This window comes from Propithecus coquereli, unplaced genomic scaffold (assembly GCF_000956105.1).
Source record: "Propithecus coquereli isolate 6110/MARCELLA unplaced genomic scaffold, Pcoq_1.0 Scaffold79, whole genome shotgun sequence".
Lineage (NCBI taxonomy): Eukaryota > Metazoa > Chordata > Mammalia > Primates > Indriidae > Propithecus > Propithecus coquereli.
The window spans coordinates 1,361,094-1,377,801 of NW_012154062.1; the positions used below are offsets into that span (position 1 = coordinate 1,361,094).

The following is a 16,708-nucleotide window of genomic DNA, read 5'->3' on the forward strand; positions in this document are numbered from 1 at the left end:
ATTTTAGGCTAATCAACACGGAAAAATGACATTGGATTAGATTCTTTGAAAATACTACCTAAGAGATATTGGTACAGAATCACACTAATTCAAAGAGAGCAGTCTTTGGTTCCAGTTTGGTTATGAGTTGCTTCCTGAATGCCTCTTTCATTTCCAGTATTTTTTTGGGGGATTCTTTCATAATATTTCAATTTCTTTAGACAATTTTTCATTCATTTCCTGTATTCTTGTGGCTTCTTTGTGTTGGGTTTCTATTTTCTCAAGTCCATTGAGTTTTCTTACAATCCATATTCGGAATTCTTCCTCTGTCATTTGAATCATTTCGTTTACGTTGGTATCCATTGTTGAGGATCTAATTATTTCTTTTGGGAGTGAGTTTTCTCTCTGATGTTTCCTGCATTCTTTCGCTGATTCTTTCTCATCAGGCTACTTGGTCGAGAACCAGGGGTGCTAGAACTGGGTTATGGCCCTATCTCCAAGTCCCGAAGGGTCGGTGCTTGACAGTGCTGGGGAGAGGCGTACTGCTCCTGTATTGCCTTAGAGGTATTTTAGCAAGTTGGGTCACCTCTGACCTGTTGTCTTCACCTCTTGCCAGTGGAAACTAGTGAGTTTGATCCCCCAGCTTAAGCTCCCAGCTTGTGGATCACACTTGTGGTATGACTCCTCTGCCCTCTAATAGCTTGAGATGGAAGGCACTGTGCTAAGCTATGGGGTCACCCTCTCTGTCGTTGGTTGTTGTTTGCAGGGAGGAGCCAGTTATCGAGGTAATCTGATGTCCCTGTGTTAGGCTTTGGTACCCGGGATGGTGTATACGAATGCCCCAGTCTTTGGGAGGGGCCTTGTCACTGCCGAGGGTTACCTGGACCCTGTTCCCCCTTAGGGTGGGGGTAAGGGCAAGATAGATTGTAGCTGGTGCCTGCAAGCCTGGATGTGCTTCTGTGGTTGCTTGATCTGCCGCTAGGGGGAGCCGCTAATATGTTGTTCAGGGCTCTTTCACCACGCTTGGGAGACTGCTCCTGCTGGGAGCGGTCACTTGGTGCAATTGCTGAGGTCTCTGGCCGTGTCTTTCCTTCCCTGTCCACAAACCCCAATGCTGGTGGCCGCGGGGACGCACAGAGCAAGGCCTGGAGTTAAGTTCTTATTAGATAACCTAAGCCAGTCCAGTGGGCTGAATCAACAGGCCACCGACTATTTTTCCGCACCAAGGCCCGGCAGATTCACGCCAGTTGCACAGAGAAAGCAGCTTTTCTCACTTTTCTCACTTCTCCCCACCTCCTCTTCCCTCCAGGCAGAGCCCACCACGCCCAGCACAAAAGTCCCTGAGCCCTGGGAGGCGTGTTGCCTGAAGCCACCGTGTGCTGCAGTGTCTCCGGGCTGTGTACCCCCAAAATGGTGACCGCCTGCCGCTGAAGAGCTAGTGCAGGGGCGACCACTGAGGAGTTGTCAGATGCCCGTCCGACGGGCTGACTCAACAGGCCACCCGCTGTCCCCTCTGCATCGCAGCCCTGCAGTGTCACGTCTGCCTAGCAGAGCGTCCTGTCTTTCTGTCCCGCCCTGAGCTGGCCCAATCATAAGCGGTTTCCAGGGGCAGAGCCCCCTTTTCAGCGTTCACTCCTGTGCTCTGGCCCCGCTGACCACCAGAGGCGGGTGCCTGTCTCCAAACTCCCTGGCCCGGTCGTGGGAAGTGACCGTTAGTAGACCAGTCCCTCCCCCGCCCAGTGCGGTCCCAGCACAGAGCACCAGGCTGTTGTTCCCTCTCCACAGAGCCTGTACCATTATATACACTATATGGAATGTCCACATTCCCACCTTATATTAATATATACTACCTTTCAGTATTATTCCATCTTCATGCCTGCTCTGTTTTGTTCTCTTTTTCTCTCTCTTCAAATTTCAGTGTGGGGAAGTTTCTATTTCACGTCTTCAGTGTCACTGAATCTTTTCTTGCCCGTGTGCAGTCTCTGGGTGAGCCCGTCAAAGATGTTCTTTCTTTCTATTACAGTGTTTTTTATTTCTAGCATTTACTTTTGATTTCTTCTCAGAGTTATAATCTCTATGCTTATCTAACTCATCTATTCTTGCACGTTTCCCATTTTTACATGAGAGACCTTGGCATATCAATAATAGTTATTTAAAATTCCTGGTCTGATAACCCCAAAATCTCCACCATCTATGAATTGGATTATGACACTTTGTTCCTTCAGACTTTTTTATTTTCTTTTCTTTTTCTTTTCTTTTTTTTTTTTTTTGAGACAGAGCCTTGCTGTGTCGCCCTGGGTAGAGTGCAGTGGCATCATCGTAGCTCACTGTAGCCTCAAACTCCTGGACTCAGGCGATCCCCCTGCCGAGAGCTGGGACTATGTGAGCACCACGATGCTTGGCTACTTTTCCTATTTTTAGTAGAGACAGGTCTGCTCTTGCTTAGGGAGAGCCTGGTGGGGCTCCTGGGGTAAAACACAAAAGTACGAAGACCCCTGGAGACTGAGCCCCCAAGACTTTTAAACTCTCCAGCTTGCCTGACACGGAGCCTCAGCAGTTAATCCACTTCATGTTTAAGTGTTCCTAAAAATAACCGGCTTCCTCTGCGGTCTTCTGATCCGGGCTTTAGTTCTATTGAACCAAGTAAGTGATGGAGGCAAAAATCTCAAGCAACAGAGGTTTGTTAAGCCAAATTGAGGACATGCCCAGGAAAAACATGAATGACAGGCAGACCTGTGGCTGTTTCTCAGAAGGGCAATTTGGAAGCTTCAGCATTTGAAGGTGTACAGAGTGAAAGGACAAGGCTGGGAGCAGGGCAATGGTAAGGAAAATGTTTCCATTCTTGTGAGGCCCAGGAAAGCTACATTTTATATAAGATACGAGGAGTGTTAGAAGAGAAAAAGGCGGTGAAGGAAGCATCAATTATGTAGCTGTCCCTGCTTAGGTGGAAGAATGTCTGATCCTGTCCTGTCTCCTGTTCTGTTACCTGTAAAGATAAACTTGTCACTTATTATTAGTGTGGAATCAAACAAGTTTTAGTTTTACATGCTAGACATGGTGACAATATCAAGTTCTTGCTTACAGGAGGTCAGCAAAGAATTTGATGAATGATCTGTGGTGCCTGAGACCTTTACCTTCCCTTTGTCTGAAGAGTTGGACGGGGGGCCCTAAGATTTTTCTTTTTACAGTTCCCAGGATTGAGAATGAACTCTGATTCTCTATTCACCCATCTGTCTCTCCACTTTTCAGGGCAGCAGTTTGCCCTGTGACCTCAATTCTATGATGGATCTCTCAAGAATTACCTATTTTCATTTTATTCGGTTTTCTCCTTGATCAGAAGATGGGAAGGATAACTCCATACATTACCTGTTGAAATAGAAACCAGAAGTTTTGGTAAACAGATATTAAAATTGATGTATTAAGCAAAAACAAAAAAAAATCTTCAGCTTGGAGCCCATGCTGCCATAGAGCCGTTCTTCAGGGAATTTCAGGAAAAGAAGAGCTTGTATTCCTTTCTTCCTGCCTTTGCAAAAACAATTTTTTTTTTCTGTAGCAAGGAAACAAAGAATCAGTTACCAAACTTTAGAATTTTGACATAAAACTGAGTTACCACAAGTTAGAATATTTAAACCAGACATGCTACTGTCTCCGATGCTTTTAGTGTTTTTAAAAACACAAACCACACGCTTTCAACTTGCTTATGTCACAGGGAAGAGGGAGCTTCTCTTTATGTTGTCACTATTATTACCCAGCCTATCTCTGTGTCTCTTGCTGCTATGGTGATGGAGTGCTCAGTGACAGTTTAACTATTTCCAACTTCTGCTCCCCTTCCACGTACTAAAAAAACTTGATATAGTCAGATTTTGGCTTGAAAGTTTTGACAGCCACTCCACTGGAGGCTATACAGTGTTCTCCAGCCCTCTGACGTCCCAGCCCTACAACCTGAGGTGCTCTTGCCCTTGGACATGAGGATCCTTGACTCTGGCCGCACCCTCCCTTAGCCATAAGCCCTCTGATCTCATAATTTCCCAGACAGCTCTTGCTGGACATCCTTAAGGCCCCTGTCACTTTGGCAGTAATGATAGAAGCAATCTCAGAATTATAAACTTGCTAATCTGAATTACAACATTTCAGATTCAGGTGGCAATTTTCCCAGAATCAAGGGGACAGTGGCCATGATCCACTGAACAATTCTTTTCCTATACTCCGCCAAAAATGGTCCAGACCCTAATTCTACATTCAGGGATTATTTCTTCCCTGTCCCTCCCCCACCCTTACCTCAGCCAGTGTTTTTCTAGCAAGATGCTCTACAGTCCATCACCCTGGGTCCTGGCTAATGTGGCAGAAGCAGCTCTTCCTCCAAACCTTGCCATTTAACTCTCAAGTGGAAATGTGAAGGGTCGATAGGTAGGCAAAGAGCTGCTCAAGGTCACTAGATATGACAGAAGTGAAAATGAAAAGAACACTGAGTTATCACCTGAGACACAGAAAAGTGGCACACATTTGAGGGTTGCTAATACCAAGTGTCAACCAGGATATGAGGAAGACGGAAAGTTTTCTTCTATACAAAAGGACAGAAATCTGGTAGTGCTAAGTGAAATTAACTGTGCCTATGCCCTTCCCCTCAGCAGATCCCATTCCCGATATACATCCCAGCAAAGCTCAGTTGCTAATCTACAGGGGATGTCTAGGGAAGTATTTATCACACCGGTGTTTGTAAAAAACCGGAGTAGGAGACCAACTAAGTGTCCTTCACCAGTAGAACTGGTGAGTTAAATTGTCTCAGCATGGGTTCCTCTAAAAGCAAACCCTGGCTGGGCATGGTGCTCATGCCTGAAATCCCAGCAAGTTTGGGAAGCCGAGGAAGGAGGATCGCTTAGGGCCAGGAGTTCAAGACCAGCCCGGTCAGCATAGTGAGACACTGTCTCTACAAAAAAATTTTTAAAAATAAACAATAAATAGAACCTGATGCCAAGACAAGGATTTGCTCTCGAGTAGCTTATTTGGGAGGGGATTTAAGGAAGCACCAGGGCGGGAGTGGGACAGTGAGACCAGGGCAGTGTGAGGATCAATAAAAGGTGCATCATTTCCAGGTTACCTGTGGACAAAGGGAGCATAATGCCACTAGAGGACACCAGGAGGCGGTGTTGTACATGCCTAAAAGTCATCTCACCTGAGCAAGCAGGACACAGGGACATTAGCCTCCAACTGCTGTCATCCTGGCCTGAACGGTGGTCCCAGGGGCATTAATTTACAGGTCCATCTGCCTGCCCAAGCACAGGCTGAGAAAAAGCCTTGTCATAGACAACCTCAAGTTCATACAGCAGAGACATCCACCACAGAGACATGTGCTGGAACAGCAGGTTCAAAGGCAACAATCACGTCATGAAGACCACAGATCGAACTTATGTGTGGACTCTAAAAAAACTGATCTCATGGAAATTAAGAGTAGAACAGAGGTTCCCAGAGACTGGAGAGAACGGGGGCAGGGGGAGATGGAGAGAGGTTGGTCTAGTACAATGTCACAGTTAGGAGGAAAAAGTTCTGGTGCTCTAGTGCTCAGTGGAGTGACTGTAACTAACAGTAATGTGTTGCATATTTCAAATAGCTAGAAGAAAGCGTTCTGAATGTTCTCAAGACACAGAAATGATAAATGTTGAAGGTGATGGACGTGCTAATTACCATGATTTGATCATTCCACAATGTATACATGTATTAGAACGTTCTACCCCATAAATATGTACAATTACTATGTATCAATAAAAAACATTAAAAATAGGGAGAGAGAGACTAGAGAGAAATGCATAATAGCAAGAGTTATAAACCAATACCATTAAATAAAAAACACAAGCAGAAACATAGCCGTATGACCTATGTCACACTCAGACCCTCTGCGTGGACTGATTACAGACACCCATCACAGCACCTTGGGTGGAGTGGTGAATGGAGCTGAGGATGAGGGATGAAAGGAAGAAAAATAAAAAGAGAGAGGCCTTATGGGAGTTGATGAAGAAAGTGTGCCATAAACTGGGAGTGTGATTAAAACCTTCCATCTTCCTCTTCTGCCTCCTCTAGGTTATTGGATCTGCTTTTCCCGGACCCCTTCCAAGCTCTCACCTTCTGCGTCACAGCTAGAAAGTCTGGCATCAGGCTCCCAGGGAGCAGGAACTATGTGACACACCAGGGCACACCCTGCCCAGCCTGGGGCATGGGGGATCATCGCGTAATGGAACGCTCCACATTCTTTTCAATGCAAATATTTGAATAAGAGGTACACAGGAGCAACCTGAGGTCCTGCAGCTACATTTCCCAGAGATCCCTGGGATGATACTAATCAGACTGTGGGGGCAGGGCCATTTGAAAGGCAATAAAGGCACCTTCTCTGCAGTCCTTAGAAGGCAGAGGATTGCATTCAACCTGGTTCCCGCTGCAGGCCGAAGTAACCCAGTGAGTAGAGCTCCGTAAGTAACTTGCAGTGTACTTTGAAATCGGGGTTTAATCCTATCTCAAATGTGTGTGCGGGAGACTGGATTCTACACCATGCCTGAATTTCAAGTTCTCAGGGTGTTCAGAAAGTTCGGCTGGCACGTGCTAGAATCTAATGCTGTAACTACACTACAGCATTATGGTGACTTTAACAGACGCTTGATTTAAACTGTCTGTGTTCAAGTCACAGACAACCACTTTGTAGCTGTGAGATCTTGGCCATGTCATTTTAGCATCTCCAAAACTCAGTTTCTCCATCAGTAAAATGGAGCTAACAATGGGGTGTACTTCAAGGGGTTATGGCTAATGTGTTTAAGGGAACTTCCTCAACTGGATTTCCCTGTTGGATACTTGTAAGGTGGGAGTCCACGCTCCTCTGTCCTCAACAGGGTGTGTCCTGAAGAGCCCAGTTAGTCCTGCAGACACCGAGCTCCTAACGGTCCCTGCTCCTCTTGCATTGGCTGATCAGAAAACCCCTAAGGATCCCACCTTACCGGGAGGGAGGTTGCACTGGGTTGTCTGCAGTGTTTAGGGGAGTTCCTGGGGGAAGTTTTATCTCCTTGGGAGGAGGCTTAGTGGGGAGTGTCTCCAGGAGCCATAAGTGACAAAAAATTAACTCCTTCACTGTCAGACTGAGGGCGTCTCTCCCTGAACACACAGGATCTCCCAGGAGACAGGAGCCTGCCTGGGCAAACAGCCCCGGGCACTGCGGGCGCGATGGACCTTGCCCTGGTCACTGCTCCCACGCTCCGGCGTGATGCGACACATCCGCCTCTTTGCTCTTCTCTGATCAACTGCTCTTTCCTTCTGCGGGCCACTCCTTTTAGTGCCTGAAACACAAAACAGCCGACGCCGCTCTTTCCCTGCAAAGGAACTTTCTATCAGCTCTCAAGCTGCATCCTGTGCACAGACTTATTTTGTCTGGGATTTACTGTCTTTAGCTGCAGTGGCTGTTGTCACTTAGATTGCACTCCTGGCCTGGCCACTGCAGCCATTTACTGGCAGTGGTGGCTGGGCTGCGGGCCTTCCGGACACTGAGGACTGGTGAATGACGCTCTTTGGGAATGGCTGGTCCAGCAAGCCCTTTTCCACTCAGACAGCCAAAAGGCTGGATTGTAGTGTCGGCCCCCTGGGATGCCTTGCTCTTCCTCCACTATGGCAGAGACCAAAGAAAAGATAAGGAACAGGAAAAGATAAAAACCACTCACACAAAAGGAAGAGCCACTCACTAGCTCTCCTTACAATTCTTCTCTTTGCTAATGCCAGAAACCCATGCAGCAGGTGTAAGAGAATGCACTTCCGTCCATTACTGCGTTGCTTGTAGCCTTAAGGTACAACAGCAGCATCTCATAGACGGGCTCCCTCTGGATCAGTCTGCTTTTAACTCCTCTATGTTGGGCACTTACTTACAACTTCCTACGGGGAAAGAATAAGGGTTTCTTTAGCCAAAAAGCATTTGAAAACCACCGCTGTACCTGAAAGGTTTAGATGTCCTAGACATTGGGAATGGAACATAAAGTTGGCATATTGAACCTGCTCTCCAGGGATACACATCCAAGAGCGGTGATTTATAACCGAAGTGCCAGGTCACTTAGGGAGAAATCACAACCGTTAGCAAACTATTAAATATCGACCATTCAACAAAACAGCAAACATTCATGTAATCTTCAGGAAAAAAAAAAAGAGGCAAGTCTTTTGCCTGGCATTCAAGGCCTTCTAGAAGTTGCCCAATTCTGTGAATCTTACCTTTCTTTTGCACAGCTCTCCAAAATGACCCCCAAGGTGACTTAAGTCAGGTTCCCCAAAACCAGACAGTGAGACAAGGATCCACAGGTAACTGACTTAAGGAAGTGCTGGGTGAAACCCAGCTGCAGCCTGAACGTGAATTAGAGCTCAAAAGCGTGTCCAGACTCAAGGCTTTCCAAACCTCCTGCCAATGAGTCGTTGACTCAGGGCTGCCCTAGCAGGACACAATCAATGGCACTTCCAGCTCTCTGTGAAAGAGGGCAAAGAAGTTCCAGAAGCCCCAAGGGAATCCTCCAAAGAGAGTCTAGGTTACACGTTCTAAAATACAATAACACAGAAGCCAGGGCAGGGGGCACAGCAAACTGGTGACACAGAATCGAAGGACCTAGGTGACTTGCTGAAAGCGTTCTTCCCCTGCTAACCTCAGTCCTGGATCCTCCCCAGCACCATGTGCCCGCTCTAAGTTCACTAAGTATGCTCCTTTGTTTACCTATGATGGGGACCAATAGGTCTCATGGAGTTTCATTGGAGTAACTATGGTTTTAAAATGGTTTTTCAATTACTTTAAGCAGGGAATGCACTCCCCAATTCCCATGAGGCTCCACCTTTTCCTATTTTATTACACTAGATTCTTCCTGCCGTTACAGTTCAATAATTTAATCAGAATGTGTTCTGTTAAGATTTTTTCATGGGCAGGTCATTAGGCTGGATGGATCCAGAGCTTTGTGTTCCCAATGTAAACAGTAAAATGAAGCTATTTACTAATGAGAAACTGCCAACTAACCTCTAACTAGGGACTCTGCACTCTACCCAATCAAGTATTTTTTTTTTTTTTTTTTTTTGTCTACTATGGACATTTTATAAGTTTCACTCTCGTCACCTCCCCTCCAAGGACCGCTGAACCTCTTGTCAGCTGGTGCCGTCTGATGCATAAATTGCTGTCTGCTCAAATAAACACTTCAAAATTGTAATGCGTCTGAAGTTTATCTTTTTACAGTTCCCATCTTGACAACGCTGCATCACATTTTCCTAGAGTCTGGTCTTTCTTGATCTTCAGATTTAATGTTTAGCTTCCTATTTCTATTTCCATATAAGCCAAAATGGTTTGTTCAACGGCCATAATTCTCATAACATTTCCACTCCTTGTTCTGTACTGAAAGGGGTCGTTGCTCACCAACAATCCTTTAGTGTGGTCTCTTCAGATCTTAGTTTTCATTTTCATTTACTTCTTCCCTGACCAACGAAGCAGAAAATCTTTATCAGGGTAGCCCATGGTCGTTGGATTTCTCCAGCTCTTTCACATTTGAAATTATCTTTATGTTTATGTTGCCTTTATGATTAAATAAAGTACTAACCAGGATGCCACTTGGGGATAACAATTCCCTTCAGTACTTTGCAGACATAGTTCTGCTAGTTCACCTTTGGATATTTCTGTGAAACATTCTATACCAGCCTTTTATTTTATTTTCTCCTTTATGAAATATTTTCTTTCTCTGCCAGATGCTTGAGTCGTTCCCTTTAATTCTGAATTTTAATAATTTAACAAGAATATAGTCCAATGTCAAGCATGTTGCATCAAACTTTCCCAGACTCTTATCTCTCTTGTTTTTCAGATTCAATTTTTGCTTCAAGAACATATTTTTTGCTGTCTTTATATACATTTTTTACTATACTTTTGAGTTTTCTTCAGAAGCTCCAATTATCTTAACATTTGATGGTCTTTGCTTTCTGTATCAATTAGCATCTTTCCACTGTTTTAATTGCTGTGTCTTTTCATTAACCTTTACTATGGATAGCAAACTTTTCTTCTATATAAGTAATGTGATATGATACTCTATATAGTTTTTCTGTTTATCATTAATTATTGTATTAGCTTTGTTTATGTTCTTAATAAATATTCTAAAGCCTGAAAGCTTTCTTTTCATAAAACCTTAGTATTTTATCACCTCATTGTTTAGCTCTTTGTTATTGAGTCCACTTCACATGGTTATAGCTCCTGGTACCTGTAAAAGAATTTTTTCCATTTAGTTTATTTTTCTTTTTGAATTGGTTATATTTTTTTCATGTAATTTATGCATGTTATAACTTTTCTTCTAATCCCCATCTATAGTATATTTTCATTTTATTTTTTCATCACATTCATGTATGCATAGCTCTGTTCTCCACCTCTTGTTTTTTGTATCCAGTGTGGCTGGTGAGATGTCCAGCTGGGGCTGGGCTTGGATTCCTCAATTTTTTCAGTGGAGGTGGAGGAAGATGAATATGACAGGAGATACATTGATGGCAGATCTTCTGGAGGCAGATGGTCCTACTTTGTTTTCTGGTGACACCACGCATTAAGGTCATTCCCTTCTTTTTCTGCCACAACATCCTCAATGAGTTGTCACCTAAAGGAAGACCTGGTGCTACCACCACATCCTGGTTGTTGATGTGTTTGGTATATGCCGTGGTAGTGATCGGGGCCATGGAACGTGGCTCACCCCTCCTTGCTGATCCCAGGGCAGGTCATTATCTGATTGGTTGCTTCTGGGCCCCTCCTGGTGGCTTCCACAACCTCTAGCTTTGAAGCTGGATGCTCTGGCCCCATCGGTGTTGCTCCCATCTGCGGTGGTTATAATTTCTGCGCTTTTCCTAATGCAGCTCAGGTGTTCACTTTACTATGCAGTCCATTCTCTCTGCTCTGTGATTTTTAGGAATTCTTCATAATTTCTGGACCACAGAACTATCCTTTTGTCTCCAAGGAAAGTCATGTTACATTCTTGTCAATAACTTTTCTGTCGCTTTAGAGTTAGGCCAGCAAGAAGAAACATTCCAAATATTCTGAATTAAAACTGAAGACTGACCTACTTTGAACTTACCAAGAAAGATATTAAGTGCCTTTTTGTGGGTTCTCAGTGGGCCTCCTGTGTATGTTTAACTCTGCCTCTTTCAAGCTGAAAGGTGGGTATATAAAACTGCACTGAGATTCCACAGATGAATATATAAAGCTAATAGCGTTTTCAGTCTGCTACTTTCCCGGTAACTACTTTTCAAGGGCTTTCAGCATTTCTCGTTATATCACAACTTTAGTAACACACTTTCTTATGTTTAGTCCCAAAACACTCAGATATTATTTTGTTACAACATGTTGCTAGTATCCAGGCCTGGAACAAAAATGAACTTCTTTCAAATGAACCTGCAGTTACTAAATTCCAATTCAACATTTCATCTTTAAAAAAAAAAAAAGAAATAGAGGGGAAGTAGAGTGAGATGGAGGGAGAGAGAGAGAATGCAAAAGAGAGAGAAGAAAAAGAAGGAAAATAAACACTCGTAAACAAATTATACCATTTAAAAAGGAACGTACGTAATTTCTTCGATATAAGGAAATATGGTCTAAGCAAGAATCCTGTGGCCAGGCATGGATAAATCACTTGTTCCCTTTGGATCAAGCTTTCTCTGTTTTTCTTACATACTCGGTACAGATTCTGTGTTAGGGGCCAGAGAGGGTTTGGGGTGGTCTGACTGAATACAATTTGTTCTCTCCATGCCTCAGTTTTAGAGCTTGTCTCAATGTTGAGAAAAGATGCTGGCACAAGGTCGGATAAGAAGAAATGCAATGAATGTAATAAATACATTTGGGGGGAAATAATATTGTAGCTCTCATGGACATAGGAAGTTGGAAGCACTAGCAGTATTGGAAGGATATTTGGGTCAAAAAGAGAAAGAGAAGAGTATGAGAGAAATGATAGGAGGAGGGAAAATAGAGATGCTTTGCTTATCACCACTAATTCCAGGCAGGTCCCTTTGTACCATGTCATGCTCAGGACGTGCCACATTACAAAGGAGTTAGTCTTGAGGTCTGGGCACCATTGTTGGAGCAAAGACTCAGTAGATTAAGAGTCTTGGATAGCAGGTTACGAAAACCTTTTCTAAAAGGATTAAAGAAAATAAGGGGCGTTTATGTTTTTGGCTCACCTTACCTGAAAGTTAAAAGATAGCTTTAGGCTTCATCGATGGCTCTCCTTATCCTCCCTTCTCCTGTTGTTCATCCCTCAACTTGGTCAATTCTTCGCTAGTCTTGTTGTTCAGTCAGTTCTCCCCCGATAACTCTGAGTTAACGTCTCACCAGCATCTAGCCCTGCAGCAGAGTGTACATGCTTAGGTGTCAGCAAAAGTCCCTCAATAAAGTCTCATCATTCTACTATGTCACACGCCGTCCCTGAGCCAGACGTTGGTCCTAGTGCAGATGTGTTTGAGTTTGTCCTGCCTAGTTCATGTGACTTTCCGTAGAGCTCAATATGAACAGCTCCTTCTCCATACAGTAGCCAGAAATGTCCCATTGGTTATGGCAAACAGTGTTCAAATTATAACCCTCCCCTCATCCCTTTCTCATTTAGATTTCTTATCTTAGAGTAAAATCAAAATGCCAGCACCGGCCCCAAGGTGACTGTTACCTGTCTGATATCATCTCAGTCCATTTTCCCTCTCACTCACTCTGCTCCAGTCACCCTGGCTTCCTAGATGTTTCTTCTTTTCTTTTTTTTTTTTTTTCCCAACAACTTTGGTACAAACTAGATGTTTCTTTAACACTCTACACGGGTTCCAGTTTAGGGCCCTTTTACTTTCTGATCCCTCTACTTGGAACATTCTCCATACATATCCACAGGGCTTATTCTCTAGCATCCTTAAAAGTCTTAATGAGTCTTTCCCTAACCACCTTATTTGACATTTAAGCTCTCCCTTTGTATTTAGTAACCCCTTCCATAGCTTTAGTTTTCCACGAGGCACTTACCACAATGTAACAGATTGCATGTTTTATTCGTTTATTCAGTTCAGTCTCTATGTCACTCCAACTCCCACTAAAATGTGAGATTTTTGCAGGCAAGCAAGCTCTAGATCAGTAGCAAACACATGATTGTTATTGAGTAAACTATTTATTGAATGAATCAATCAATTAATGAGTGAACCAATAAAATTCTTTAAGTGAAGAGCTTTGACTATATAAGGTTCAACGAAAGGGGAAATCAAGTGGGTCGTGTACCTTGAGTACCACGTCCTCTATTGCATAATTCTGCTGCTTATATCAGAAACTGTTTCTAAAGCTACTTAATTGATACCAACTGGAATCCCTTTTTTATCCATCATCAAGGAAACCACAAACAAGCTATTTATCATTTGGCTCATCATTTCTTCTGGATTCGCAGGTTTTCATGCCTAGAAGATAGAAGAAAGGATACTACTTTCCTTACAGGGTTCTGAGACTATTAAGTGAACTTCTGCATGTGAAAGGATTTCATACAATAAAGCACTAAACAAGGAGTTATTAATAAGATACTTGTAACCATAGAGTGTTTTTCCATAGGTAAAATACATTATACCTATAATTAACCTACTCAAAGAAATCCACGTGCAAAAGTAATACTATCTATCTTTGTTTTGTTTTCCTTGCTTAGGGCATCATGGACATTGAAGCATATTTTGAAAGAATTGGTTATAAGAACTCTAGGAAGAACTTGGACTTGGAAACACTAACTGACATTCTTCAGCACCACATCCGGGCCATTCCCTTTGAGAACCTTAACATGCATTGTGGGGAAGTCATGGAATTCGGCTTACAAGCCATTTTTGATCAAGTCGTGAGAAGGAACCGGGGTGGATGGTGTCTCCAGGTCAATCAACTTCTGTACTGGGCTCTCAGCACAATCGGTTTTGAGACCACAATGTTGGGAGGATATATTTACATAACTGCAGTTGACAAATACAGCAGTAACATGATTCACCTTGTACTGCAGGTGACCATTGGTAGCAGAAAGTACATTGTTGATGCTGGGTTTGGATTCTCCTACCAGATGTGGCAGCCTCTGGAGTTAATTTCTGGGAAGGATCAGCCTCAGGTGCCTTGCATCTTCCGCTTGAGAGAAGAGAGTGGCATCTGGTACCTGGACCAAATCAGAAGAGAGCAGTATGTTTCAAATGAAGAATTTCTTAATTCTGATCTCCTGGAAAAGAATAAACACCGAAAAATCTATTCTTTTACTCTTGAACCTCGAACAATCGAAGATTTTGAATCTATGAATACATGCATGCAGGAATCTCCAACATCTGTGTTCAAAACCACATCATTGTGTTCCTTGCAGACCCCAGAAGGCGTTCACTGTTTGGTGGGCTTCACCCTCATCTCCAAGAGATTCAATTATAAGGACAATAAAGATCTGGTAGAGTTTAAGACTCTGAATGAGGAAGAAGTAGAAGAAGTGCTGAAAAATATATTTAATATTTCCCTGGAGAGAAAACTCGTGCCCAAACATGGCGATCTAACTGTCAATCTTTAACTTTTTAGTGTAAGGAGAAAAAAAATAAAAAACTCTTGTTTTTATCATCCACCTGACCAACTATCAACTGATGAGTGATCACATTTCCTCTATACCTCCACATAATTTTTGAAGAAAATCCTAGACATGAAATCATTTCACCCATAAAAATGTCAGCATATATAATTAAATAGCTTTTTAATGAAACATAACAACACACCTTTTCAAATTAATAATAAAGTCATTTTAATGATAACCTGTGGGCATTTTGGGAATCATAGTGATTTGTGCTATAAAATCTTTAAAATTTGTTTATTATTGAATTCATAGACAGTTTTTACTGGTAGATGAAGTAGAACATTGTGGAAAAATTTATTGTCTATAAAGTATATTAAAACATTTTTGGCTAATATGTGAATCAAAGTGGTTTTTTTTGGAGACTTAGGATGTTATGGTTGTACATGATTGGATGTACATGATTGTTCCTCAATGGAATCTTCTTCTCACTCTCTTTCTCGTCTCATAGTTATATTCTTTTATTAATACTTCCTTCCATGCTTTGTCATAAAAGAAAGAACATGAGCTTCTTTGTGTAGATCTGATTTGAAATCCTGTGGTTACTGGGTCAAGTACCTTTTTTTTTTTTTTTAGTTCTTTCATTTTTTTTAAATTTCAGCATATTATGGGGGTACAAATGTTTAGGTTACATATATTGCCTTTTCCCCACCCAAGTCAGAGCTTCAAGCATGTCCATCCACACCACACCCATTAGGTGTGAATATACCAATCCCCTCCTCCCTCCCCACCTGCCCAACCCAACAGCTGATGAATGTTACTATCTGTACATGTAAGTGTTGATCAATGAGTACCAATTTGATGGTGAGTAAATGTGGTGCTTGTTTTTCCACTCTTGTGATACTTCACTTAGTAGAACGGGCTCCAGCTCTATCCAGAATAATACAAGAGGTGGTAAATCACCATTGTTTTTTGTGGCTGAGTAGTACTCCATGGAATACATATACCACGTTTTATCAATCCACTCATGTATTGATGGGCACTTGGGTCGTTTCCACATCTTTGCAATTGTGAATTGTGCTTCTATAAACATTCGAGTGCAGGTATCTTTTTTATAGAATGCCTTTTTTTCCTTTGGGTAGATGCCCAGTAATGGGATTGCTGGATCAAATGGTGCAGATGTCTTTTTTATTGAATTACTTTGAAATCAGTGGCTCTGATTCCTCAGAGGTAAAATGGGGATAATACTGATATTATTCAGTGGCAGACCTAGTGTCAACTCTCAAAAAATATTTGTTATATGGATGAATGAATAATGCCAGTAAGTTTTTGGTACTGGATCATCATTTAATGAAAGTTCTCCTTCCATCGTGTTTTATGTCCCTCTAGCTTGAAATCCTGGCCCCACTGTCATCTGCCTGCTTCTTTCTTGCTGAAATATTGATAGGATATCAGATGCTTCAGATCTAAGAGTATGTCTTGCACTTCAGCATATGAATCCTGTCTATGGTCATACCACCCTGAACATGCCCAATCTCATCAGAATATGAATCTTTACTTATCTGTAACTCAGATTTTCTGTTTGTGGATTTCAGTATCAGGTCTATAGTTTGAAATGTAAACTGGTTTTTATATCATTCTCCCTCTTCAACCTTATCATTGTAATAAGGTTAAGAGAAAAGCAGAGACTGGAAGAAGAAATGTTAAGAGGATAAATTACATTGTAGCATGGGTATTTTATGTAGCTGTGTATTGATTGGGATATACTATTATGGGTGAATATCTTAGAAAGAGGTGGATATGAGACCTTGCCACTTTTTTTCCTGTGATCTAGAAAGACTTGTGTATGTCTAATACCCTCTAAGAGCTACGAGGTTCAGGATGCAGTCTCTTAGGTGGAAGCTGTAAATGGTGGGATGCTCAACATACGAACAAGCTTGTTCCAGAAGGGATCAATAGATGTGGAGTTACCACTGACATGACTAGGAGAGGCAGTTATCTTATCTAATGTGTAGAAACCAGCATAGAATGCCAAGAAAATGAAGAAACAGGAAAATATATTCAAATAAAAGAACAATATAAATCTCCCAAAATTGACCCAAGTGACATGGAGATAGTGATTTCCCTGACAAGGAATTCAAAATCATGGTCATAAAGCTGCTCACCAGGGTCAGGAGAACAATGCAGGAACA

At 42.5% G+C, this 16,708-nt stretch overlaps 1 protein-coding gene across 4 annotated transcripts; it reads left to right on the top strand.

Moving 5' to 3' along the window:
• Window positions 1-6,348: 6,348 nt before the first annotated feature.
• LOC105825299 (arylamine N-acetyltransferase 1-like) lies at window positions 6,349-14,861 on the top strand. 4 transcript variants are annotated; one of them, XM_012663060.1, is made up of 3 exons: window positions 6,368-6,440; window positions 13,644-13,859; window positions 13,983-14,861. In XM_012663060.1, the coding sequence occupies exons 2-3, from the start codon at window positions 13,650-13,652 to the stop codon at window positions 14,520-14,522; spliced, it is 750 nt and encodes a 249-aa protein (XP_012518514.1). In that variant the 5' UTR covers window positions 6,368-6,440; window positions 13,644-13,649; the 3' UTR covers window positions 14,523-14,861. The 4 variants fall into 4 exon arrangements, with proteins under 4 accessions (XP_012518515.1, XP_012518514.1, XP_012518512.1 ...); XM_012663059.1 differs by adding an exon at window positions 10,998-11,151 and having other exon boundaries at window positions 6,371-6,440; window positions 13,644-14,861; XM_012663061.1 differs by having other exon boundaries at window positions 6,349-6,426; window positions 13,644-14,861.
• Window positions 14,862-16,708: the final 1,847 nt, after the last annotated feature.

What these genes read in the sequence shown, in the direction of transcription:
- LOC105825299 (XM_012663061.1), top strand. Translation starts at nt 13,650, where the DNA reads ATGGACATTGAAGCATATTTTGAAAGAATTGGTTATAAGAACTCTAGG.